Source organism: Cydia strobilella, chromosome 26 (genome assembly GCF_947568885.1).
Source record: "Cydia strobilella chromosome 26, ilCydStro3.1, whole genome shotgun sequence".
NCBI lineage: Eukaryota > Metazoa > Arthropoda > Insecta > Lepidoptera > Tortricidae > Cydia > Cydia strobilella.
In genome coordinates, this window is record NC_086066.1 from 3,256,732 (window position 1) to 3,283,029 (window position 26,298).

At 37.8% G+C, this 26,298-nt stretch overlaps 2 protein-coding genes across 2 annotated transcripts; one reads left to right on the top strand and one right to left on the bottom strand.

The window, feature by feature from the left end:
* Nucleotides 1-4,354: 4,354 nt before the first annotated feature.
* On the bottom strand, nt 4,355-17,566 carry LOC134753416 (solute carrier family 25 member 44). The gene is made up of 8 exons (XM_063689307.1): nt 17,382-17,566; nt 12,062-12,479; nt 11,191-11,342; nt 9,789-9,878; nt 8,890-9,015; nt 7,330-7,513; nt 6,274-6,401; nt 4,355-4,556 (listed from the first exon to the last, which is right to left on the bottom strand). The coding sequence occupies exons 2-8, from the start codon at nt 12,222-12,224 to the stop codon at nt 4,362-4,364; spliced, it is 1,038 nt and encodes a 345-aa protein (XP_063545377.1). The 5' UTR covers nt 12,225-12,479; nt 17,382-17,566; the 3' UTR covers nt 4,355-4,361.
* Nucleotides 17,567-17,919: 353 nt separating this feature from the next.
* On the top strand, nt 17,920-21,425 carry LOC134753030 (calmodulin-like protein 4). The gene is made up of 6 exons (XM_063688791.1): nt 17,920-18,004; nt 18,087-18,117; nt 18,585-18,698; nt 19,786-19,877; nt 19,999-20,106; nt 20,650-21,425. Exons 1-6 carry the CDS (start codon nt 18,002-18,004, stop codon nt 20,749-20,751), a joined length of 450 nt encoding a protein of 149 aa, XP_063544861.1. The 5' UTR covers nt 17,920-18,001; the 3' UTR covers nt 20,752-21,425.
* The last annotated feature ends 4,873 nt before the right edge of the window (nt 21,426-26,298 follow it).

Genomic DNA, 26,298 nt, shown 5'->3' on the forward strand with positions numbered 1-26,298 from the left:
ACAAAGGCTCTTGAAGCTGCTATTGTCACAAAGTAAAAAACAATGTGTCGGCGAACATTGCGAACCGCACAAACTTTAACTGTGAAGATTTCGCAGAGTTATCTTTTGTTATTTTGACAAAGGTCCTCAAAGTTGCTAAAACCACAACTCACAAATCACACGTTGTGCAATGAGCAAAGCCAAACTATGTTAAATTCGCATTTTTAACTATGCTATTATGACAAGGCATCGAAAAATTGATAGTTTAACAACATTTTTATTGTTAGTTTCGCAATAATTGCGTTTCGCAAAAAAAAAGTTGCTGCGCTAGCAAAGGCTAGGTTGTCAATGTCCCAAAGTAGTTTTGTGTTTTTATCAATAATTCGTTCGCAACGTAAAACTGCAGCCTTGTCTCCGGATTTTTCTCTGAGTGTGGCACATTTCCATATTTAGTTGTCATGGCATGGATCACGAGTCACAATATGACTCACAATCACGATAGATCCCTGCATTGCAATGCAACTGACGAGGTTAAAGACTAAAGCGATAACAAGCCTATTTATAGATCAATTTATAAATATGAAACGTCCGTTCCTTGAACCTTCTGACAGTGACAATTGTACTGCATAAACCGTTGTAGGTGGGATCTTGAAATTCAAAAGTTTTAGGTGGAGCTCCACTGAGAAAGAATTTTTCATCTCTCCTGTTCGGAAAGTTTACCTTTCATAGGCTGATAACCGGGTGGAAAATTGCTTTTCCCACCCTAGGGTGGAAAGTAATTCTAATACAAATATGCCTGGCAAAACTTTTAATTTTCCGAATTGTTCAAATTTTACCATATCATATCATATCATATCGTTTATTTTCATAATAGGATTTTACAATCTCTTTATGACGTCAAACAATTGTATTTACTTAAAAATTAAATATTAAATAACATTATCTATGTTACACTATGCACATACTTATTAACTCCAAGGGTTAACGTCTTCTAAATAGTCTGATATTTTATAATATCCATTTTTGCACAACTTTCGTTTAATGACCGATTTAAATTCATTTAATGGCAGACTTTGAATATCCAAAGGAGTTTTGTTGTAAAAACGAACACATTGGCCAATGAAAGCAACCTAGCCTAGGTAAACAATAAACATAAACAAAGAAGTCAAAGAGGATATATAGGATAGAGGAGTACTGTCATAGTAAATTTTGTAGCCACAGTAAATCACTGCTATCTATCGACACACGATTAAAACTAATGAAATGATTGAATTTATTATTTTTATATGATTTTGACCCATGTTCTTTCACTGATATACTACTACTATTACTATGATTACCTACTCATTAGTAACTTCTTTAACTTTAAGCATAGAGTAACTTCTTTAAGTATAGTGTCTTATTGGCATTTCGCACAAATTATGTCACCGATATTTCGTGTCTGGTTACCTACGTGACAGGCTACGCCAAGTGTAGGAACCGGTACAATCTTCATGGTTAATTTAATGCATAAATGTACATAATTGTCCCTTAGTTTTAAGACCAGTTAATTTCTGTTTATGCCTAAATCTTTGTGTACAATAAATGATTTTTACTTTTACTTTTTTTACTTACTGATATGCGTCAAAAATAACAAACGAAACCGTCAGCGCCATCTAGTCGAGAATTTTAGATTTCCGAGACAGCCATCTTTGAAAGAAGTGCTTAAAATCCTAATGGAATATAGTATAGTTTGCTGTACTATTCTTATTACTAGATCCGGGCATCTCGCAGCTGTTCGTCGGTGCAGGTCAGAGTGACAGGCCAGCAAAGGGGGCGTAGCCGACCAAAAAAGTCCTATTTTCTCTAGGACACCTAATTTTTAGGGTTCCGTACCCGAAGGGTAAAAACGGGACCCTATTACTAAGACTCCGCTGTCCGTCTGTCTGTCACCAGGCTGTATCACATCAACCGTGATAGCTAGACAGTTGAAATTTTCACCGATGATGTATTTCTGTTGCCGCTGTAACAACAAAGACTAAAAAGTACGGAACCCTCGGTGGGCGAGTCCGACTCTCACTTGGCCGGTTTTTTTAAATAATATTTTTTGTATCCCTGACTCAAACATATCCTGGTTTTACCATAGAGAAGTATAAAAGGAAAGAGTGGTAACTCCATACAAGTTTTCTAACCAAAACGTGAGTTATTTCGTAGTCGACATCTAGCGTCAAGCGGAATTTATCAGTACTGCTAGTTGACAATAGATGGTGCGACGAACGAAAAGTCTAATTCTCAACAATTTTCAGCTAATATTTATAACAGGATTAACCGGAACTCTATTTTCAACTCCTTCTGCTTGTAATATTAGTTATAACATGTTTTAGCAGTACAGTTTTCGTCGGTAGCGACACTTGTGACATCTGGTGTCGAGTAGCGGTACTGATAATTCCACTACTTGACGCTAGATGTAGACTACGAAATAACTCGCGTTTTGGCATGAGTTTTAGTAAGAAACCCGATGTATGGAGTTACCACTCTTTCTTTACTTATATTTCTCTATGATATTGCTTGTAAATCGATCGATATTCGCACACGGCAGACGTTTTAATATTTTTCACCTCAGCAGCTTGAACAAGCCTACTTTCGTCACTCCCTGGAGTGAGGAAAGTGCGACTTTCCTCACTCCAGGGAGTGAAACAAAGTAGCTTTTCAATTTAGTGAAGGCCATGAACTGCCACTTTATACTTTTATTACATTTTTTTTTTATTCTCTGTATTATTTTGTGTAATTCTAAATACATGTTAACCTTTAATATGTTCTCACTACTAAGGTGAAAAATTAAAATCTCGTGTTTTTGAGTCCCTCGCTACGCTCAAGATTCTAACTTAGAATCACGCGCTTTGCTCTTGATTCAATTATAGAGTCTTTCGCTTTCTCGGGACTCAAAATAAACACTCGCAACAAAAACCAACTTTCCTCTCTTGTTGCACAAATAACTAATTTACACTCTATGGAAGGCCAAGTCCCTGAGTTTACGGAACTACACCAAGGTTACACAAGTGTTTAGATCAAGTGCTCTTAAAATAGTTTGCTCACACAATTTACATTCCGGTGATGTTTGGAAACTGCAATTTGGAAACACGTTAGCAGTGTTGGCCGAAACGTTAATGCACTTAACCAAAACCAGTACAATTTGAACCGTACACTGTCCGTAAACCGTCCGTCTGTTACGGTTCAATTTGTACTGGTTAATGGTAATCAAAGATAGATATCTCCGTAATAGATGGATACAGTCTAAGGAAAAAACGTGTCTCGAAAATCACGAAAATTTGATTCTCGATCAGATGGCGCCACTACTTTTGGCCTACTCTCGTATAGAGGGCGCTGACGGTTTCGTTTGTTATTTAGCAATTTTAACGCATATCAGTGCAAGGACATGGGTCAAAATCATAAAAATAATTAATGCAAATAAAAAAAATCATTTATCCATATTTAAATACATTTTATCGTATTTTTATAAATCTTTATTTTAAGTTTTAAAGTGTGTCGATAGATGGCAGTGAATTTACTGTGGTTACAAAATTTACTATGACAGTACCGCTCTATAATATTATATCCTGTTTGATTGTAATAAACGTTCGGCCAACACTGCACGTAACATCGGATATCGGATGTCGAATACGAACACGAAGACGTAAGTGCCTTTTATTTTTCGTTGATTATTTTTTTATTGCTTAAAAGAAAAAAAAGAAAAGTACGAGTTGATGTCATATCATATAACAATAATCAATATCGTATGGAATTTTTAACGTACCGAAATAAAGATACTTTTTTTTTGTATGCCTTTCACACTTGTGTCACTCTGTAAGTCTGCAACTCAAGGGGTGTCACATACGCGTTGCACACATTTTATAGAGTCGGGCCAAGCTAACTTTGCATGGCATTTACAATTACAAAGTGTGGCGATATTATCATTTGTCAAATTTCATTGTAAACATTACGTTTATGATGACACTCCCTCACTTTGTTCTGTTCAAGTCGGTGGGCAGTAGGCTGAGACGTCTAAGATTCTAAGAAAAGAAGCACCGTCAACTGGGGTGAATAGGGATGGCTGGGGTGATTTACCTGACAATTTCGTCAAAAATACCCACACAAATAGTATCATACAAAATTTACTATTATTTTTAATTGAATGATGCTAATCGTGTGGGTATTTTTGAAGAAATTGTCAGGTAAATCACATTTAAAGTTTTGTCCCTATTCACCCCAGTCATTCCTATTTACCCCGGTTGACGGCATTCATTTCAAACCCAGGGGTATTTTGGTTACATTGTGGTGCCGTGACCAGGATATTTGCTACATTTGTCGGGTAAATAAAAAGCATGTTGTGGTGTTATTGTTTATTACCAGCGCACGTGCGCGCGGTACTGGTCGGCCACCGCCAGCCGCTTGATGGTCTCGTAGCCGAGGATGATGGAGGATGAGAAGCAGGCTGACTGTAGGAGTCGCGCAGACAGCCCTTTCGCGTACAGACCCCACAGGCCCTCCTCGGCCCAGAGGTCTTTGAATACTTTTCGCATCGTGCCGACGCCTTCTACCTGTAAAATACATTAATTAGGGTCAATGCGCTAGTTTCCGTCCAAAGTAGAGCTAGACTTGACAGAGTAGCAACTAATACATTATATTTCGAATTCGCTAATTGCGAAATATCATTCACTATGTAGATATATCTATTGTTTAAACCAGTGGTGGGCAAACTTTCTTCATGAGGGGCAAACATTTGGAGGAATTTCAGAGGAGGGCCAGATTTACAGCAAAAATGCATTTTTATTATATCGCTAGCCATATAAATACACTAATTTTTCAAATGAACGGCGGCGGGCCGGATAAAATCCTTTCGCGGGCCAAACCGGCTCGCGGGTCTCACTTTGCCCACCATTGGTTTAGACATAAAATATTGCAATAAGTCCAAATTTGTGCGGGAAATTGTTTATATTAAAAATTTTACGAAGTGGACAAAAACTAGCGCAATGACCCTATCAATTACTACTGCCCTCCAGCCGAAAAGCGTCCATTTTACACACTTCGGTTAGCAAAAAAAATCTCTTGTCTACCAAGTTTTGTTAAATACATACATACTCTGTTTATTCCGCTCACTGGTAAATAGTCTCATTTAGTTATTGTCATTACCACAGATTATATAATAGGTCTTACGAACAGATACTTATCTCTCAAAGAAAACGCAAATACCTACCGTTTTGATAACTACACAAAAATACAATGGAGTGACCTTCAACGCGCCGCTCCCCGCACCGCGCGCACCGACACAACGCTAGGGTTGCCGACGCTTCTTTCAAATACTTAGGTGTCTTAGGTAGATAAAGCGAGTCGTAGGTATAAATCCGAGTTCGCGCGGAGAGTTCCATAGGCCTGTCCTTACGTATCAATAATCATCACATCGGTGTCTCGTTTTGGAATCTCTAGTTTTGCGAGTAATCATTTGTACAGCAGCAATAGTTGCTTGGGCGAGGTGTTCAAAATGATCTAGACGCGACTTTGTTGCTCAGAGAATAAGAGCGCGTCAAGGTAATTTTGAACACCTCGCCCGCTTAGAAACTTCTGCTGCTGACTATTTGCCGTAGCGTCAAGGAGGCAGCGTTTCGTTTTTTAGTGTGGCCAGGCGTGGCTCACTTCGCGATTTCGTCGCGTCGCAACAAGTACATCCCACACCAATTTTGGTGTCTAGCCATAGTTGTTGCCGCGCACCGCTACGGAACGGACGCCTGCTCGCGCCTCGCGCTGTCGCGCTTGCGCCACCTAGCGGTCATATCTGTCGTAATAAACGCGTTTTGTTAGAGAGTCAACCTTCTGTACCAAGTACTATTATTTATTCTGTGGTGTGGCGGCCAAAAGCTTGGCGCACTATTTTTTAAACCTTATTTCTGAGGCATGAAGTCTGCCTATGGTCACAGGGCGGACACGCTATACATCAAAAATCACTTGCGTTTCTATGTGTGAACGGCACGTCTGTACACGCGGCATGCGTCATAGTGTGAGTAAGTTGATTCAAAATAGTACTGAGCGGCCGGCAAACGGCCGTCAATCTGGTGTCGCGGGGCGAGGTAATTCGAGTCGGGGCGGGGCGGTGCGTGGCCGTTCTGTATGATACTATTACTTATTCTGTGCTATGATGTGCGGGGTGTCATCGGAAACCTTGTCGGATGCACGAAGGTTGATATTGGGCTGTAGACGCGCGCGTCATATGACGTCTTTTGTGGTCAAAGTGTCAATAAAATGAAATGTGTACCCGGGTACCTGTAATCTCGCTCGGACGATGTCGAGTGGGTTGGTGAGGATGGTTGTGGTGAAGCCTCCTAGCGTGCCGGCCACGCACTGGATGAGCAGGTGCGACACCCACATCGGACATATCTTTAGTAGCTCATCTGTAACAAAGTATACACATTATACATATACAAAATGTTCTATGCTTTACAGTACCTATATATAAGAAGTGCCGATTAGTACATCACCTCACCACCTGCACTCACACGATCCCATACACCTACACACACACATACACACTTACTCACTCACTCACACACACACACACACACACGCGCGCGCGCGCGCACACACACACACACACACACACATACACATTTAATGTAGATAAAATTGTATTAGCTTAAGTTTTCTTTCTGCTTTTGTTAAACTAAAAACTACTTGTTGCTACGGAGGAGCGGGGCTTCCTGATACAGGTATAATATACTTAAAAGGAAGTCCCAACCTACTACCTTGTAATGTAACTTTTTATTAATGAAATAAAACATTTTCATTTTCATTTCATTTTCAAAATATAAATACAAATACAAACGAATACATCATCATAAACATATATATTTTACGACCTGTGTGCCCTAGTGGGTAGCAAAGTGAATTAAGAAGACATAGAGTGCTCACTCCATACATCGGTTTTGGTACCAAAGAGACTATTATTTTCGTAGTCTACATCAAGCAAGTACAAGTAGCGGAACTGTCAGTACTGCTACTCGACACTAGATGTCACATAGTGTCGCGACTGACGAAGTGTATTGCTCAACAATTTATAACCAATATTATACGCAGGAGTTGAAAATAGAGTTCCGGTTATAATATTAGCTGAGAATTGTTGAGCATTAGACTTTTAGTTCGACGCGACATCTATTGTCAACTAGCAGTACTAATAAATTCCGCTATTTGACGCTAGATGTCGACTACGTAATAAGAGTTTTGGGAGTGCAAAAACACTTGCCGAGCAACAAATATAACTCATCCGAGGCGAGGTACCCGCGGTAGTACACGAGTGACCCGTGTAGGTGTACCTATACCTACCTTGATATGCTGTATACAACGCCCACCATAGCGCTGAATTCGGTACGTAAGCGGCAAGTGAGGCGAGGTACCCGCGGTAGTACCCGAGTAACCCGTGTTGCTGGTATACCCGCCGTGCTACCTCTCGGGCTAGCTGTGATTTCGATAATCTTGCATCAAGATTCAAGCCTAGTGGGTTGATTTTCTGTAAAAATAAAACGTTCACTATTATAATTTAACTAGCAAGCGGCTACGCACGCGTAGTTTAACTAATTTACACAAAACCTTTACAAATTATACATATAAACCTTCCTCTTGAATCACTATCTATTTAAAAAAACGCAGCAAAACGGACAGACAAAAACAATGAACACGTGTTTTGCTATATTGCTCAAACTTAACTTTCCCAATAAAACCGTCCAAGTGCGAGTCGGACTCGCGCACTAAGGGTTCCGTACCATTACGCAAAAAAATCACGTTTGTTGTATGAGAGCCCCACTTAAATATTTATTTTATTCTGTTTTTAGTACCTTTGTTTAAGAAATTAGGCCTGTTACCACTCCATTCTATGTATATTTACGAAGCATGTGTATTTGTAAAACAATATATGGACCGATTCACTGTACATGTCAATACTCATCCTCGCCCAGCTACAAATACGCTAAACATTCTTCCCCCAGGAAATTGTATTTCAAAAACAAGCTTTTATACAAATACCATCTACACAATGGCCCCTAAATTGTTTAACAAATTACCGGATCTGCTCAGAAATGAACAGCTGTCTACATTTAAGATTAGGTTAAAAAATATATTAAAAGAAATGTTATTACAATATTGATGAATTTCTGATGGACACTTTGACAAATGAATGATTGACTTATATAATTACCCATTAATCATTATTTATTTTAAATTATTAATTACAACTTATTGATTATTTTTATTTTAAATATAGTGACATTTCTAATAATATTGCATGCGCTAGGTAACCAAAATCATTGTACGTCGCAAGACATATTACAGAGAACAAACTGTTTATAACACCTGTATTCATTACCTGTAATGCACAATTGATGAATAAATGATTCTATAAATGATTCTAGTAATTGTTGTTATAGCGGCAACAGAAATACATCATCTGTGAAAATTTCAACTGTCTAGCTATCACGGTTCATAAAATACAGCCTGGTGACAGACAGACAGACGGACAGTGAAGTCTTAGTAATAGGGTCTCGTTTTTACCCTTTGGGTAAGGAACCCTAAAAACTAATAGAACCAAAGTGACTCCAACAATGAAAATTAAAAAAAATTTGAAGCGTGCTTTTTAGGAGAATCTAATTGTGTGACTTTGGTAGCCTAAGAGCTCTTGCCCACTGACGTCCAGTTTTTTACGGGACACGGTTTTCTGCTGGATTCCGTTTTATTAGTATACGTGCTAATATAGTAACGTTCACAAGAGCATTCTGTTTGTGGGATACTGCACGCATACTACAGAAAACTGGATCCTGCAGAAACCCGTATCCCGTAAAAAACTGGACGTCAGTGGGAAAGCGGCCTAAGTAGTCTTTAATATTTGCTTACAGGGTTTTTACTGCCACCAGCTCGTCCTTTGATCAGTCCGAGCACCATTAAATGTTGGCTCAGCACGTCGAAAGGCACTATGATTGTCTGCCCTACAAGCGACGCGCACCCGCCGCCTATAAACGACTGAAACAACATGTGCTTATTCTTTATATGGACTTTAAGAGTCCCCGGCAAGCTCGGCCGAATTACACCTTCCCATACAAACGTAATTCCGCTCTCATTTTAAAACTACGTGTTGGATTGTAATGAAACTTTGCACATACAATGACATGAGGTATATCTAGGTCTGAAATTAGTTTATATAGCTCCAGTTTATGAAACATACGAAATAGAGCAAAAACAAGTTTTGTACGAAAAACTTAAATTCGCATTTTTATCTGAAGCTACACAAACTAATTACAGACATAGATATACCTTATCCACATATGTCTATATACAGAGAGGAAAACGGGGACTACGTATGTGAATAGTTGGCTAGTTTGAGATCATAGAGTAACTTATACTAGAGCGGTACTGTCATAGTAAATTTTGTAACCCCAGTAAATTCACTGCCATCTATCGACACATTTTTAAACTAAAAATGAAGATTTATAAAAATACGATAAAATGTATTTAAATATGGATAAATGATTTTTTTTATTTGCATTAATTATTTTTATGTCTTTGACCCATGTTCTTTCACTGATATGCGTTAAAATTGTTAAATAACAAACGAAACCGTCAACGCCATCTATACGACAGTAGGCCAAAGCTAGTAGCGCCCTCTGATCGAGAATCAAATTTTCTTGATTTTCGAGGCACGTTTTTTCCTTAGACTGTATCCATCTATAACGGAGTTATATCTATCTTTGTTTGAGATACAACAAGGCTTAGTAGATGTGACCGTAACTACCTACCTTTACTTTGGGGCTAATGTCATATTTTCCTAACTCATGCCGCACCCCTTCGTACGTTGAGATGTAGAATACTCCAGAAATTATCTGAAACTGAAATAATACATATTTGTTACCACATTAACTGCCGGCGACCCGCTAGACGGGTTCTCTGTGCGTCATAGTAGGAGCTTTTCGCTATAAAGCGGTTAAACCAGCTGGCGCTAGCTGCATGCGTTTACCAGAGAGATTAACAACATGCGACGTAATTTTCCGGACCCAAAAACAAACATCAGGGTCGGCAACGCGCATGTAACTCCTCTGGTGTTGCAGGCGTACATAGGCTACGGAGACTGCTTCACATAAGGCGGGCCGTATGCTTGTTTGCCACAGACGTAGTATAAAAAAAAACATCTGTGAACATTGCAGCTGATTAGCTATCACGGTTCATGAGATACAGTCTGGTGATAGACAGACAGACGAACTATAGAGTCTTAGTAATAGGGTCCCGTTTTTACCCTTTGGGTACGGAACCCTAAAAAGCGACATGGACCGGGGCGGCAGGCTGCAGGGAGCTATTAAACGCATCTGAGGAACAGCTTGGGGTGTTTTGGTTACAAATTGACTATACAGACTCAGGATGCCAAACTTTAAATTACCTCCGCGAAATATTGTCTTCGGTTACCGCGATAGTGACTCATGAAATAAAACTATGAAAACGGATTATGTCGCGTGTTGAGCGTATATTGCGAGTTTGTTGCCGGTCCCATATTGGGATACCCTCCTACAATTTAGGAGGGAATTCAATTTTCTCGGGTCCGTGGTGTAGGGTTGGCGCCGGCGTAGTTTTTATCGCGTATATATATATATTTTTTTACTTGAAAATAATTGTAGTGTATAACTAGCCTTATGAACCGATTTTGCATGTACAACCAGCCTTGAAGTTTATAGTCTATGATTGTTCATTATTTTTAGTATGTGAGTATTTTTGCACTTTGTATTTTTCCTCAGTCACCCGTTGACCACGGACGCTGTAAAGGGTTCGAAACGTCGGGATGTATTATAAATTCAATATACGCGATATAATCCGTTTTCATAGTTTTATTTTACCTCCGCGAATCAAATGTTCGGTTAAGGTAGTACCTCTGATATAAAAATCGAGTTTAGTCTCTTTGTATATAGTTTGGCAAATCTTTTCCGTCAATAGAAAAAGGCGGTAAATGAAAAACATGTAGGCGCAGTGTCCTCCCATAGAAAATCTGAATTTCGCGCCTTTTTCTACTGACAAAGTAGGTTTTTTTTTTAATATACCACGTCGGTGGCAATCAAGCATACGGCCCGCCTGATGGTAAGCAGTTACCGTAGCCTATGGACGCCTGCAACACCGGAGATATTACACGCGCGTTGTCAGAGTATATACACTTACACTGGATAGCCAAAAGCCCCGGTACAGTCCGGAGACGCCCTCGTGCCTGTATATCTTGGAGATGGCGTCGGCGACTCCGCTGTAGGCCTCCTTTTTACGTTGCAGCTGTATTTGCGTTTTCACAAGCGTCAGCGGGTATAGGGCACAGCGTACTAAAAAAAATCGCATGATTCATGAAAATAAAAGTAACTCATCATCTGCTTTACTGAAGTGTGCAACAAATTGAATCGATCGACCAAATGCCGCAATATATCGCAAGTCGCATGCGATATCGGTGAAGATTGGAGAGGCCATAAGGTGTACACGAGAGATACTTTTTCCATGAAAACGGGTGATATTGACAATATCTGAATTTATTAAGTGGTAATAAAGATTCAGGCTCTAACATTATGAAAAAAGAAATAGCTTGTTGGCTAAGAGTGTAAACCTGCTAATGTATTTTTGAAAATAGTGCATTTTGTACCTACTTTGATAGATATTAAAGTTAAAAATAAATTAATTTCAAAATGGATTAAGCAGGTTTACACTTTTAACCAACGTTGTGTGTGTGCCAAAACTGTCATTACATCTAATAGTAAGTTTACTTCCAGGTAAGGTTTTTAGGGTTCCGTACCCAAAGGGTAAAAACGGGACCCTATTACTAAGACTCCTCTGTCCGTCTGTCTGTCATCAGGCTGTATCTTATCAACCGTGATAGCTAGACAGCTAAAATTTTCACAGATGATGTATTTATGTTGCCGCTATAACAACAAATACTAAAAAGTACGGAACCCTGGGTGGGCGAGGGTTCCGTAATCGCGTTTTTGGTGGCTCGCTGACCAAGTTATATACGAACATTTGCAAAATAAATAAAAGTTTGCTTTTAAATTACCTGTAAAACTGCTAAGCGTGTACAGTGGGAAAAACTTCCCTTTATCCATCATACTCCATTCTATCGTCGTAATGAGCTGCGGCGGAGGATTCTCCACTATCGTCGCCGCCATCTTCTCTTCCGTTCTACGCTCTACCTTCCTATTCCATATGCCAAGTAGCATCTACTTCCCCAATAACAATAACAACTATATAATCAAGCTCTATAGAGTCTATAGTATATACAATCTTTGGTAACTTATATTAAATTGATCTATTATAAATAAAAAAATGGAATAAAATTGAAAGTTTGTAACCGTAATAGTAAAATAATCAACAATGAGACTAGAGATCTCGTGTTACGTCTGATGGTTTATCTTAAGATATATGCTCCGAAGGTTCCTCCATACTGCTAGAGTGCTTTTAGCACTGCAGTGAGACTGAAACAAAAAAGCTCAGATTAGAAGAAAATAAGGAAAACCTATATACATGGTGGCTAAAAAATAAGTGTATTCCCGTTGCCAGGGAGGTTTTGGGATTATACTGAGCAACTTTTACTATGAGACCAACCCCGAAATCGCGAAAAAAAATTTGGCAGTTTCATACATTTTAGCTGGTCCATTTTCTATGGGAGGGTAAATATTTTTTTTGCGATTTCGTGATTAGTCCCATACTAAAAGTTGCTCAGTATAATCCCAAAACCTCCCTGGTAGAAATATAAGTAAGGAAAGAGCGAAGTTACCAGGCTGTATCTCATGAACCGTGATAGCTAGACAGTTGAAATTTTCACAGATGATTTTTTCTGTTACCGCTATAACAACAAATACTAAAATGTACGGAACCCTCGGTGTGCGAGTCTGACTTCCACTTGTCACAGATCCATTTTCACAGATGGTGTATTTCTGTTGCCGCTATAACAACAAATACTAAAAACAGAATAAAATTAATATTTGAGTGGGGCCATGCAACAAACGTGATTTTTTTGCCGTTTTTTGCCGTAATGGAACGGAACCCTTCGTGCGCGAGTCGGACTTGCACTCGGCCGGCCGGCTTGTTCTTATTTACTGACAATTTGGTTTGACCAACTATATGTGCGATATGCGTGACGGGATGATCGATGATCGCCAGGCTGTATCTCATGAACCGTAATAGCTAGACTGAGTTGAAATGTTTACAGATGATGTATTTCTGTTGCCGCTATAACAACAAATACTAAAAAAGTACGGAACCCTCGGTGCGCGAGTCCGACTCGCACTTTGCCGGGTTTTTTACACCTGTCAAAAACTTGCAAAAGTACAATGATCCCGTGGCCTTGTAACTTGCTAAAATGGCGTCCGAACATAAACATAGGTAACGGTACGTTAAGACCAATGATCTCAACTATCTCAAGTCATTCCCAACCGCATCCTCCCAAGAATACCGAATATTCTCCTCATGTGTGAAAGTCAAAAACCGACATTGGCAATTTCACCCTGTGCAAAATTGCAGGGAGTAAAAGCCAGATAGGAAAAAAGAAAGTCATAGGCAGTTCAGACGGTCACTGACCTCTGATGAGTGTCAATTTATTTATTTTCTGAACTAGCCACATGATAGACATTATTACTGATTTGATGTAATATTATCAGTATCAGGAAATGATAACTTGATAAGCGTTATTGATTATCTTATCTGAACTACTTGGTTTTTTTTATTTACACATTTTTTAAGGATTGGGGTTTCGTCACGTGACAATATCACCCCCGTAGTCAGATCTATAGTAACAAAGACAATATAACTTTGTCTTTGATAGTAATAATGTAGGAGTGCAGTATTACCTACACTATTTTAAAGTATAGATTGCACATCATCCTGGCCTCGTCTGATAGTAGTAGTCACTAGTGTCTACTTGGATGGAACTGGTTTTTATACCTACTGTAAGACGAAAATTACGAGAGCGTGGTAGATTTTCGTTTTGAAGCGCTGGTGGCCTAGCGGTAAGAGCGTGCGACTTTTCAATCCGGAGGTCGCGGGTTAAAACCCCGGCTCGTACCAATGAGTTTTTCGGAACTTATGTACGAAATATCATTTGATATTACCAGCCGCTTTTCGGTGAAGGAAAACATCGTGAGGAAACCGGACTAATCCTAACAAGGCCTAGTTCCCCCTCTGGGTTGGAACGTCAGATGGCAGTCGCTTTCGTAAAAACTAGTGCCTTCGTCAATTCTTAGAATTAGTTGTCAAGCGGACCCCAGGCTTCCATGAGCCGTGGCAAAAATGCCGGGATAACGCGAGGAAGATGATGGTGATGATGATTTTCGTTTTGGATAGTCAGCACAAGAGTAGGTATATAAGATTTCATGGCCTGAGGACTGAATGTAACACTACGAAAACATTGGCAGTGAACATGTTACACGACTCGGCTCAGAAGCTTTGTAGTTTTTCTTTGTAGAGTCTCATAAAACTGTCTTCAAACTTATTTATTTATTTATTTTATTTTATTTATTAGGAAAACTTACAGCTGAAGTAACACGTTAGGTAATAACATTGAAGCAGTGAGCCAATTACAAGTTTCCACAGATAGAAACTGCGTAAAGTGCATGGTGTGCGAAATTACAACTAATAATACTTACTAACTTATAAATATACTTTACTTATCTTACTAGAGAGGGAAAATTAGTTTAATCAGTTAACAAGAAGAACAAAAGAGAGAAAAAAGAACAGGATAGAGATACAATGTTGAGTTAACACTTTTTCCACTGTTAACACTTAACAGTGGGAAAAGTCCTGAGTCATTAGCTTACGTATTTAAACTTATTCAGCCTCTAGTACTGAAACACACTTATCTGACTGTCACACTGTCTGTGGATCTTATATCAGCCATGAGGTTCACAAATTCTCAGTGGACATTGTGGGTAATGAATGCTGTACCTTAAATTAGGGACCGAATACCGGTATTATTTTAATACAAATTAACCGGTATTCAATTTCGTTATCTCAGCTTTTTATGTATTTTTTAGGGTTCCGTACCCAAAGGGTAAAAACGGGACCCTATTACTAAGACTCCGCTGTCCGTCTGTCACCAGGCTGTATCTCATGAACCGTGATAGCTAGACAGTTGAAATTTTCACAGATGATGTATTTCTGTTGCCGCTATAACAACAAATACTAAAAAGTACGGAACCCTTGGTGCGCGAGTCCGACTCGCACTTGGCCGGTTTTTTGCATTATATTTAGCTAGTCTGATAATTCGTTGTTCTTGCCTAAATACCAATTAAAAAAATCAAAGCAATAGCACATTTAGGGCGTAATTTTGATTTTTACTTATTTCGGTAACGATCCCTGCCTTGAATAGGTACTTTAGCGAGTGAGGACTTTTTAAAAAGTAACATGTATGTTCATCTTTGCGCAATAATGTCTATTTAAAGAACTAAGTATTCTAAAAAGACTTAAGTCCATTGTTTACCAGCATTGTTACGTAAGCTTCATGTAAATAAATTGGCAAAGAAAGTGTTTATTTCAGTAAATGCAACATGCTTGTTTACAGTGTCTATTTTTCATGTTTTTTTTTTTGTATTAATATTTTGTAGAACTAATCTTTTGTATTGCCTATTAGGCCTATACCTCTTAGGAGGGTTCTGGAGTCATTTTTCAATATTATAGACAAATTACAAAAATAAAAGGCTTTTTTATTATTATTATTTTATTTATTGCCTATTAGCATTAAGCCTAGACATAACTTTCAAAGCATGCAAATAAATACAGCATTCTCTTTAAGTCGTCTACCTTGTTCATAAAGCACACATTACTTCGAATCCGAGCGATCGTCAGCGGCGACGGCGGCGTTCTTTGACTAGGCACGTGTTTTCTTTCCTTTTCATACACTACCGTAGATATATACTAATCCTGTCTCTTTCACGCAAAGGGAAACCTTTATAAAAAGCGCTTAAAGATAAGGGTAACCCTTATTTTTGGTTAGCTTTTCGGTAAGGGTTAGTCAAAGGTAAGGGTATGAATGGGCTTGCAGTTCAAAAGGGAAAGTCTTTCAATGTGTTAGCCGTGTTTAAGTGTTGCCCATTGAAAGGGTTTTATCACGGAAAGGGTTGTCCGGTCCCTGGTATAACAACATTTTAATGCTTAGAGTAATTTTTACGGTTTCGTACCCAAAGGGTAAAAACGGGACCCTATTACTAAGACTCCGCTGTCCGTCTGACCGTCCGTCTGTCTGTCACCAGGCTGTATCTCATGAACTGTGATAGCTAGACAGTTGAAGTTTTCACAGATGATGTATTTCTGTTGCCGCTATAACAACAAGTACTAAAAACAGAATAATATAAATATTTAAATGGGGCTCCCATACAACAAACGTGTTTTTTTGCTGTTTTTTTCCTTAATGGTACGGAACCCATTGTGCGCGAGTCCGACTCGCACTTGGCCAGTTTTAGGGTTCAGGACCCAAACAAATGGAGCCTTAGAAGTAAACTTCTATGTGTACTAGGTTCTCACACTAATTTACAAATGTTGCCAAGACAACACATTCATAGAGACTTCAATTACATGTACTGAACACCAGATGGACAATAGTACGTAGAAATAAATAAATAATAAAGAAGACTTGTGTTGTGGGTACTTAGACAATGATATATATAATATACAAATATATAAATACTTACATATATAACACCCAAGACTCGGGAACAAATATCTGTGCTCATCACACAAATAAATGCCCTTACCGGGATTCGAACCCAGGACCATCGGCTTCACAGGCAGGGTCACTACCCACTAGGCCAGACCGGTCGTCAAAAATATCATGTAAACAACAATAAGAAGTTATTGTGCAGCAGTAAAAGGCGCTAAACTAAAGCATTATAAAATCAATATGAATTGTATGATGTTAGAATGTTCTACATAGGTTTACATATCAAGTAATATCCGTAGCATCAGTGAAACTAACCTTGTAAACAGCAAATGTTAGTGACAAGAAAAGCAATCCCCTGCAGATCCCTCAATTTTTTCACGTTTTAATAATAATGATATCAATTCTGAGTATCTTCTAAGCTAGCTAGTGTAGAAAATCATTAGATAAGGCGCCTAAATGCGTACAAAGTACAAATCAATCGAGAGTTAATACTTCAAACGTAATTCATCATCCAATTGGCTAATGAGATGAGAGTTTATCATAAGCTCGTCTCTTGACAATTATACATATTCTGGTCATCTATAAAAGGGAAAACAACATAATTTCTATTTTCTAATACGTAAAATAGTCATGTAACTATTATTACCGTGAAGGTTAAGGGCAGTATGCTAATTATACATGGTTTTGGTCAAACATGAACTTGTAAGACAATTCACTCACTTACCAGCTAAAATACTGTCTCTCCATTGATGCTACAAATAAAATAACATTGTCACGATCACTTCTGACACTGAATACGTGTTTGAAAAACGTTTTATGTAATAATTTACTCAATTTAGATAATTACACCATGGAAAAATAGACCTTCGTAGCTGTCAGCTGATTGGTCGGCCTTCATCTTTGTTCACAGATAAGAAAATTTATATACGTCTAAAACTTTGTGATTTACTGTGGCATTGTCAACTTTTAATAACATTGGCTTGAACATACCTACTCTGTTTTTTTTTAAATTTCTGTCACATTTTTCTTCATACTGGCAATACTCATAGGAAGTTTGTCAATTACTGTTGGCTTAAAGGTCTAGTAACCAGGCCATAAATAAAATAAAAAAGTCAATTACTGTCTCTTTTATTCATACACTTTATTTCATAAGAAAGTAAGAGATGGACACCTTAAAGTAGTTACGTAGAGTGACGCTGACGCTCAGTGACGTTTACTTGTTGTGACACTTGTGACGTTTCTTATTCTTTAGTAATAGTAAAGTTTAGTATCATCTCATCTTCCGTGATCCGTGACCAACTTTCTCCAACTTCCTAATCATATTTTATACGTTTTTATATCGATATGGTAATAATATATTGTTAATATGAAAATAATATAGATAACGTGTTTGTTTCATCATAATAAAAGTGTATATTTTCTGTTACAGGCGCGTTATTTCAAAGAACAAGATATCGATGGTAAGTATGTGATAATGATAAACATCTATGACAATCTTATTACTTATTTCCTGTTAAATAATTAGTTAACATGTCTGGAAAAATCATTTCCCTAAGTCCATATGATATAAAACTTAAGTGACAAAATATATGTATTGTAACAGAACTATGCGTGACATATTATGGATAGCCTAGGTCTAACTAACATGTGCATTAGTGACAGAGTGAGTGAAATACAGAGCATTGCTTGTTGTTCTAAGTCACCCCAGAGATGCAGACGGCATTCACAAGATCGTGCCACGCCTTCCTATCTATACCAACTCTTCTGGCCTGAGCATTTAGAAATGCTTAATTAATCTTGTTACTCTGCCAGGTTGCAGTATATTAAATTAAACAATAACTAACATGGTGATCACTGCTTCCCATCAGGCGGCTCGTCTGCTTGTATGCATCCTATTACATAAAAAAAAAAAACATTTTCGTTTCAGAATTCCGTGAATGCTTCTACCTATTTGCTAGATCTGGGCAAATTACGTCATTGGACGAGTTAACTGTGGTGATGCGGTCCCTCGGAATGAGCCCTACCATCCAGGAGCTAGCGGGTGGGTAAAAACCCCGTTTTTTTGTTATTCAACAATAAATATTTTTTAAGGTAGCTTAGAGTTGTGTTTGTCTATAGCTATAGGCACATAATGAAGCATTTAAAAATATCCGAAACAATCTTATTTGTGTAGCCATTGTCTTGTTGTGCAAGATATTATTGCAAGTTAAGTTACAGAGCCTTGAGCATCGCCGTCGAGTCGCTTGCCTATCGGTGTTCTATCGGATACATTTCGGGGAGTGCGCACAGGAACTGCACGACCTGATCCCACCTTCCCCTTTCCATCATCGGACATCCAGGCGCGGGGAGCGTATGCACCCGTTCGTGGTCCACATTCCATTCATTTGGACGAAACGTTTTGCCTCCTCCTTTTTGGTACGGACGGCTAAGGAATGGAATGCGCTCCCGCCATCTGTATTCCCTGATCAATATGACCTCGGTCTCTTTAAAACAAGAGTGAATAGGCTGTTACTGAACCGGTGAGCTCCATCTTAGGCCCTGTCTTCACTTTCCATCAGGTGTGACTAGGGCCAATCGCCGATCAGTTTATAATAAAAAAAAAAAAAGTAACTATACTTTTTTTTAACAAAAGTAGCAAATAACTATACCTACTACAGAATCTGTAATGCTGTGAAATGGTGGGTCCCCATTAGGTTTAGAAAACTAATCCATACTAATATTATAAATGTAAAAGTGTGTGTCTGTTACCTCTTCACGCTTAAACCGCTGAACCGATTTAGTTGGAATTCGTTATAGTGATAGTTTGAGTCCCGTTGAAGGACATAGAGTAGTTTTTATCCCAGAAGTCATCCTTTATGGGGGTGAAAAGGGGGTGGAAGTTTGTATGAAGATTGGGTAAAAAATAAGCTACCCAAATTACTAACTCCATGCAGACGAAGTCGTGGGCAAAAGCTAGTAAAATATAAAAACTTTATACATCTTTACTCAAGTCACATATGTATATTTTCAGAAGCAACAGGTTTCTGAGGGCATATGTCTCAATTTTCAAGTACTGAAAGTAGATTACGTCAACAGCATGCCTAAACTAAAACTTTCTGTCAAAATTGCATTCACAATATTTGTTGCAGGATACCTGAAGGGCAAGGGTGGAAAGATGTCATTCGCTGACTTCTTAGAAGTGATGCACATACACTCACGCGCCGAAAATTTGCCTTCTGAGGTAACACTTTTTATGTAGTATTATTTCTCTATGTCAATAAAAAAAATCGTCTATGTATATAGATATAATGTTCTGTGGTGGCCGTTTACATTTTTATTATTAACCGGTTTTTTTTTTTCAGGTTGTGAACGCGTTCAAAGCGGGCGACACGGAGAAACGCGGCGTGATCCCGGCGCGGCAGCTACGGAACCTGCTGCAGAACTGGGGCGAGGGGCTCTCTGCGAGGGAGGTAAGATCAAGAAAAGGGGCATAGGCAGAGGTACAGGACAATTCACTAGAATGGAACAAATGACATTAAGGCGGTTCCCTGAGCCAGAAGGCAAAAAATCTCCTTATATGATCATGTTTTTCTAAGAGACGTTGATATTCGTAGACGTGGAAAAAATATATGTAGTTCTTGACTATATTATCTTTAATAACATAGCTTCCGATACACGAATTATGACACTTCGCTCGATACAATTAATTCCCAAAGTAACCTCTAACTCGGACTTTTAATCAAACTTTACTCGGTTATTTATTATGTGATACTATAAACAAAAAAGAAGAAAAACCAATCTTAACTTAAATAGTAATTTCATATCTTTCGAATTCCGGTATTGTAAGGTAACGTTTTTAAAATAAATAAAAATCGTCAAAATTCGATAACTTGGCGCATGCTCTTTTCCGTTCTTTCTTGCGAAATGTGACAGTGACGTGACAGTTTCCTTAGACTGTATCCATATATTACGGAGTTATGTCTGTCTTTGGCAATAGTATGTTTACATTTCAGGTGGACAACATCTTCCGCGAAGCCAACGTGTCTAACAACGGCACCGTGCGGTACGAGGACTTCGTCAAGATCGCGTGCGCGCCGGTGCCCGACTACTATTGAATGTTTCCGATATAGTTCATTGACCAATAGTATACCTTGTTGCGGCGAGATAAGGTCTACAATGGTCAATAGTTAAACCTGCACGGTCACGGCACTAAGTGTTCATCCATTAATTACGTCACACGAATTTCGAGGTTTTTTACCCCTCCCCCCTCCTTGTCACAACATGTCACATTTTCTTGACCCCCTCCCCCCTAAACATGTGATGTAATTAATGGACGACCCCTAATTGTAATAACTAACCCCCTTATTTATAAATAGTTTTTTTAAAAGATATACACGTATAATATACGTATACGTTAATTTTTTTTTATTTATTGGTACTAGTGTGCAGTGTAGTGTACTAAGAAATCGGTCGACAGGGAATTTCAAAAATATTTGACTGGTGACTGACTTAATACTTTAAATTATATCTTAAGAAACCTAACTTATTTATTAGGAGTACGTAAATTGTTACCAGGGCGCTCGGCCTCCCAATTTAATGATTTCATGTTTTGTAGTGCGCGTTGGGTCTGCCATCTTGTGGCCTGAATCGGAAACATAAACTTATACATTGACACTCCACGTCAAAGCAAGTGCTGCCCTCTACAGATCACGTAGGTTTTCTTGTGCATTGTGCTGCACTTACAGTTCATACACTTGAACTGAAGACAAACAGAACGTTTGAACTGTATTAGCATGCATGCAACCATAGAGTAACTTATACTAGAGCGGTACTGTCATATAAAATTTTGTAACCCCAGTAAATTCACTGCCATCTGTCGACACACTTTAAAACTAAAAATAAATATTTATAAAAATACGATAAAATGTATTTAAATATGGATAAATGATTTTTTTATTTGCATTAATTATTTTTATATGATTTTGACCCATGTTCTTTCACTGGTATGCGTTAAAATTATAAATAACAAAGAAACAGTCAACGCCCTCTATACGAGTGTAGGCCAAAACTAGTGGCGCCATCTGATCAAGAATCAAATTTTCGTGATTTTCGAGGCACGTTTTTTCCTTAGACTGTATCCATCTATTACGGAGTTATATCTATCTTTGATGCAACTGTGCTTACCTATAGCATAGAGAAATATAAGTATAGAAAGTGGTAACTCCATACATCAGTTTTCGCGCCTTATTTCGTAGTCGACATCTAGCGTCAAGTTGCGGAACTCTTAGTACTGCTACTCGACACTCGATGTCGAATGTGTTGCGACTGACGAAAAGTGTATTGCTCAACAATTTATAACTAATATCAAAGATAGATATAACTCCGTAATAGATGGATACAGTCTAAGGAAAAAACGTGCCTCGAAAATCACGAAAATTTGATTCTCGATCAGATGGCGCCACTAGTTTTGGCCTACACTCGTATAGAGGGCGTTGACTGTTTCGTTTGTTATTTATAATTTTAACGCATACCAGTGAAAGAACATGGGTCAAAATCATATAAAAATAATTAATGCAAATAAAAAAATCATTTATCCATATTTAAATACATTTTATCGTATTTTTATAAATATTTATTTTTAGTTTAAAAGTGTGTCGACAGATGGCAGTGAATTTACTGGGGTTACAAAATTTACTATGACAGTACCGCTCTAGTATAAGTTACTCTATGATCAAAGATTAAAAGCAGGAGTTGAAAATAGTTTCGGTTACTCTGGTTATAATATTAGCTGGAAATCGTTGCGCATTAGACTTTTTGCTTGCCGCGACATCTATTGTCGAGTAGCAGTACTGAGAGTTCCGCTACTTGACGCTAGATGTCGACTAGGAAATAAGGCGTTTTGGTAAGAAATTGATGTATGGAGTTATCACTCTTTCTTTACTTATATTTCTCTCTGCCTATAGAAAAAATGCACGTACCCTTTACAGAAAATGTTCGGCCTTCCAAACAAACTTATTGATCATTTTGTTATTAAAGTTTTTGATACAGTTATTTAGGTGGTTATTTGTTTGTATGGAAAGAAGGGAGTGTAGCGTCCTGGAGGCTCTTAATGTGGTGACTGACGTTTTACATTCCTTGGGCTATTCACTGCCTTTATATTATAGCTGTATCGTGTATAACACTACTTTAACATGCACTTATGTGGCGAAAGTACGCCAATATTAATAACCGTCCAATTGTTTTTTTATAATTTCAATATAACTAATAAAATGTTTAGAGAAATCTGTTTTTTTATTTGACTAAATATTCTTACAGATATTTTTTTCAAGGCTGGAATTAATTTATTTTAGTGAACTAAATTAGCTTTATAAATGTCACATGGCTTACAAAGTGGGTGACATCCACACATTTATAATTATTATGCACATAACTACTTAATGTCATTCGCGCAAGATACTACCGTAGAATACGTTTGGTCCAACTGATGGGCATAGCAATATCATAGTATAGTTCTCCTTAATACCAGCGTCAAGGTATTCAAAAGGAGAAAAGGTACCTTGACATTGACACCAAGCTGAGTGGAAACCTTTTCAGTGACTTGTAATATGCTTTTTGTAAAATTTTTGTTGTTTAAGCGTCCTGAATAAATTTTATTCTGTTCTATACTATTACGCCAAAAAAGGTAGCCTTTATTGTAGCTGCGTTACTAACGAAACGGCGAAACGTGGTGGCGCCATCTGATCGAGAATCAAATTTTCGTGATTTTCGAGGCACGTTTTTTCCTTAGACTGTATCCATCTATTACGGAGTTATATCTATCTTTGATACGACCATAGAGTAACACTAGAGCGGTACTGTCATAGTAAATTTTGAAACCCCAGTAAATTCACTGCCATCTGTCGACACACTTTAAAACTAAAAAATAAATATTTATAAAAATACGATAAAATGTATTTAAATATGGGTAAATGATTTTATTTATTTGCATTAATTATTTTTATGATTTTGACCCATGTTCTTTCACTGATATGCGTTAAAATTGTTAAATAACAAACGAAACCGTCAACGCCATCTATACGACAGCAGGCCAAAGCTAGTAGCGCCCTCTGAACGAGAATCAAATTTTCTTGATTTTCGAGGCACGTGTTTTCCTTAGACTACCCATCTATTACGGAGTTATATCTATCTTTGATACGACCAAACGACAAAGCTATAGTGTTATTGATATAAGCGCCATCTAAAAGAAGTATTGTAAATCACGATGTAAGCTGTTTTACTCTACAAGCAAAACTTACCTCAGTTTCATACAAATGCCGCTACTCGACGCTAGAGGGCACTAAAAACGTTGCCTAAAAGGATTGTTAGATGGCACTAAGATTTTACCACCATTCTGAAAAGCACTGACCATAGATTAGTATATGTTATTACTGTAATAGACAAGAAACTCTCGGACATTTCACGTTCACGTCTCTACTAGTGCTGCCTCTAGCGGTCCTGCTCTCAACTAATGAGACTATAGTAGAAAACACGCACACATGTACACACTACACACACACCCACACACACATGCGCATACTCGTGGGCTCTTTACCTGCAGGTAAGGTGAAGGGGGCGGAGTGCGCCTGCCGTGTAAGTGCGCCTACCCCTATATATCTATATAGACTATATAGATAGGCACACTTACACGGCAGGCGCACTTCGCCCCCTTCACCTTAACAATTTTATTATTGGAAACTGATTTATGTAGTAATCTTTGTCGTCCGTTGCACAGAAAATTACATAAATCAGTTTTAATTTTCAACAAATGAAAGAAAACTGACATTAGTTCAAGTATAATATATTATACAATATAAGAAATTATTTACACACGTTCCCAGTCACTAAGGCAGCGCATACTGTGTATACTATATTACTTTGCTAATCCTCGAAAAGTTAACGTGCTAGTCAATCAGTGGTCACCCGTTATACTTGCGCATTTTTACATGCAATTAATGTTCCCACCGCAAAAATAAGTACGCAAATAAATATTTTTGTATTAATTAATATGGATTTTCACAAAGTAACGCCTGATTCTATTCATTAAGGGGCTACTCGAGGTTTTCATCGATATTTGACAACTTTTGAATCATATCTCCTTCTACTTTTGGTTCTTCAATCTTTTATCTCCATTTTTGCCTACCGGACTTTGAAAGAAATGAATACTTATTTATTTATGATTTTTTTAAACATTGTCTAAAAAAACACTATTCTTCTAGTCTTTGACGTCCCTAAAAATTTGTCTAAGGATTTTAAAATAATTAACACTAAAATTGTTCTTTGATGCCAAATAGCTCGAAAACAACGAATTTTGAAGTAATTATATTGCTTAAAGCCGTTACTGTTAATATGATAAGCTACAAAAGACATTAGAAAACTAAGGGATTTCGATCCAAGGTCATTGGGGCATGGGATCCCCTTTATCTATCTCCTGACTTTGTGTTTTAAATAATATTCATAGGCGGTCTTTTTCATCTCGTCCTCCTGGTCCCAAAATGTGGTTTTGCCCATTAAAATCTCATTTATTTCTCTGCACCAATTATTGATAAAAAATATGATGCTTCGTTTTAACATAAACTTCGTCAACTCCTCGCCATGTTTTTCACATGTCAAAAAGGAAAAATCTAAATGTATTGCTGCGATTAATTCTATGTATTCGGTGAGCCTTCTTATGTGGCAAGAGACCTTTAAAACTTTAAGAGTAATATTCTCCATTTGGCAAAAAATATCGAAAATCGGTCTCGTTGGATATAAAAGCCAAGTTTTGTCATGCCTGTATTCTCTTATTTTGATGTATTCGTGAAATACTTGTAAGTTGTCGCTTTCTAAGTCGCACTTGCATTTGGGGCAATTTTTGTATATTTTCTTTTTTGATAATTTTATTAGCCATCCGCTACAATATGCCACTGCTGCAGATTTCTCTTTTTGAGTTTTAATTAAATTTTCTGTGTCTATAATCTCAATCATTAAATGAGCATTGTCTACAGTCAATTCATCTAAGTCAGGAACTGCTATTTTCTCAGTTAAGAAAAATCTTAAAGACTGAAGACAATAATTATCGTCTTCCTCACAATTGGACCCGATGGAATGAGGTGAGGTCAAATTATTAATCATTAGGGCTTTATATGAGTTTATAAACGTGTACACACTTGGTTTAGTGTTTCTTAAACCATGAGCCCTAATTGCACCAAAAAAGTTTTCTATGGGATCCTGATTAAAGTTTCGCAGCAGCAATGAATTCAAGCCAAGTGAGTGCAAGTATTTTGTGATGGCTTGAAAAGCTTCGATAGTTTTGATCCAACTTGATATTGATGGAACTACTGATTTCGACCCATTTTTGGTGACATATTTCATGGTTTTAAGGACTTTCAGGCTCTTTATCCACAATTTTCGGTGCGGTGACCTGGGTTTCACAGCGCATCGGTATATCTTTCCTTTTTTAGGCTCACTAAAATTACCATTGACAGAGTCAAACAGCTTGTCGAAGAAGAGCAGGATATCTGCCGTGTCGCAGCTTTCTTTCGGCAGTTGTTTAACACCTGAAAATGTTATCTACAATTAAGATCTTGTCGAATTACAAAAAGTTTTTCTTTATATAGAGGAAAAGGAAGAAAATATGCCAATTT

What these genes read in the sequence shown, in the direction of transcription:
- LOC134753416 (XM_063689307.1), bottom strand. Translation starts at nt 12,224, where the DNA reads ATGCTACTTGGCATATGGAATAGGAAGGTAGAGCGTAGAACGGAAGAG. An exon ending in CACGCTTAGCAGTTTTACAG is followed by an intron (nt 11,343 to 12,061) that starts GTAATTTAAAAG and finishes GATTTTTTTTAG; the next exon opens with TACGCTGTGCCCTATACCCG. An exon ending in GTTGTATACAGCATATCAAG is followed by an intron (nt 6,402 to 7,329) that starts GTAGGTATAGGT and finishes ACTTTGTTACAG; the next exon opens with ATGAGCTACTAAAGATATGT.
- LOC134753030 (XM_063688791.1), top strand. An exon ending in CCGAAAATTTGCCTTCTGAG is followed by an intron (nt 19,878 to 19,998) that starts GTAACACTTTTT and finishes TTTTTTTTTCAG; the next exon opens with GTTGTGAACGCGTTCAAAGC. An exon ending in AGGGGCTCTCTGCGAGGGAG is followed by an intron (nt 20,107 to 20,649) that starts GTAAGATCAAGA and finishes TTTACATTTCAG; the next exon opens with GTGGACAACATCTTCCGCGA.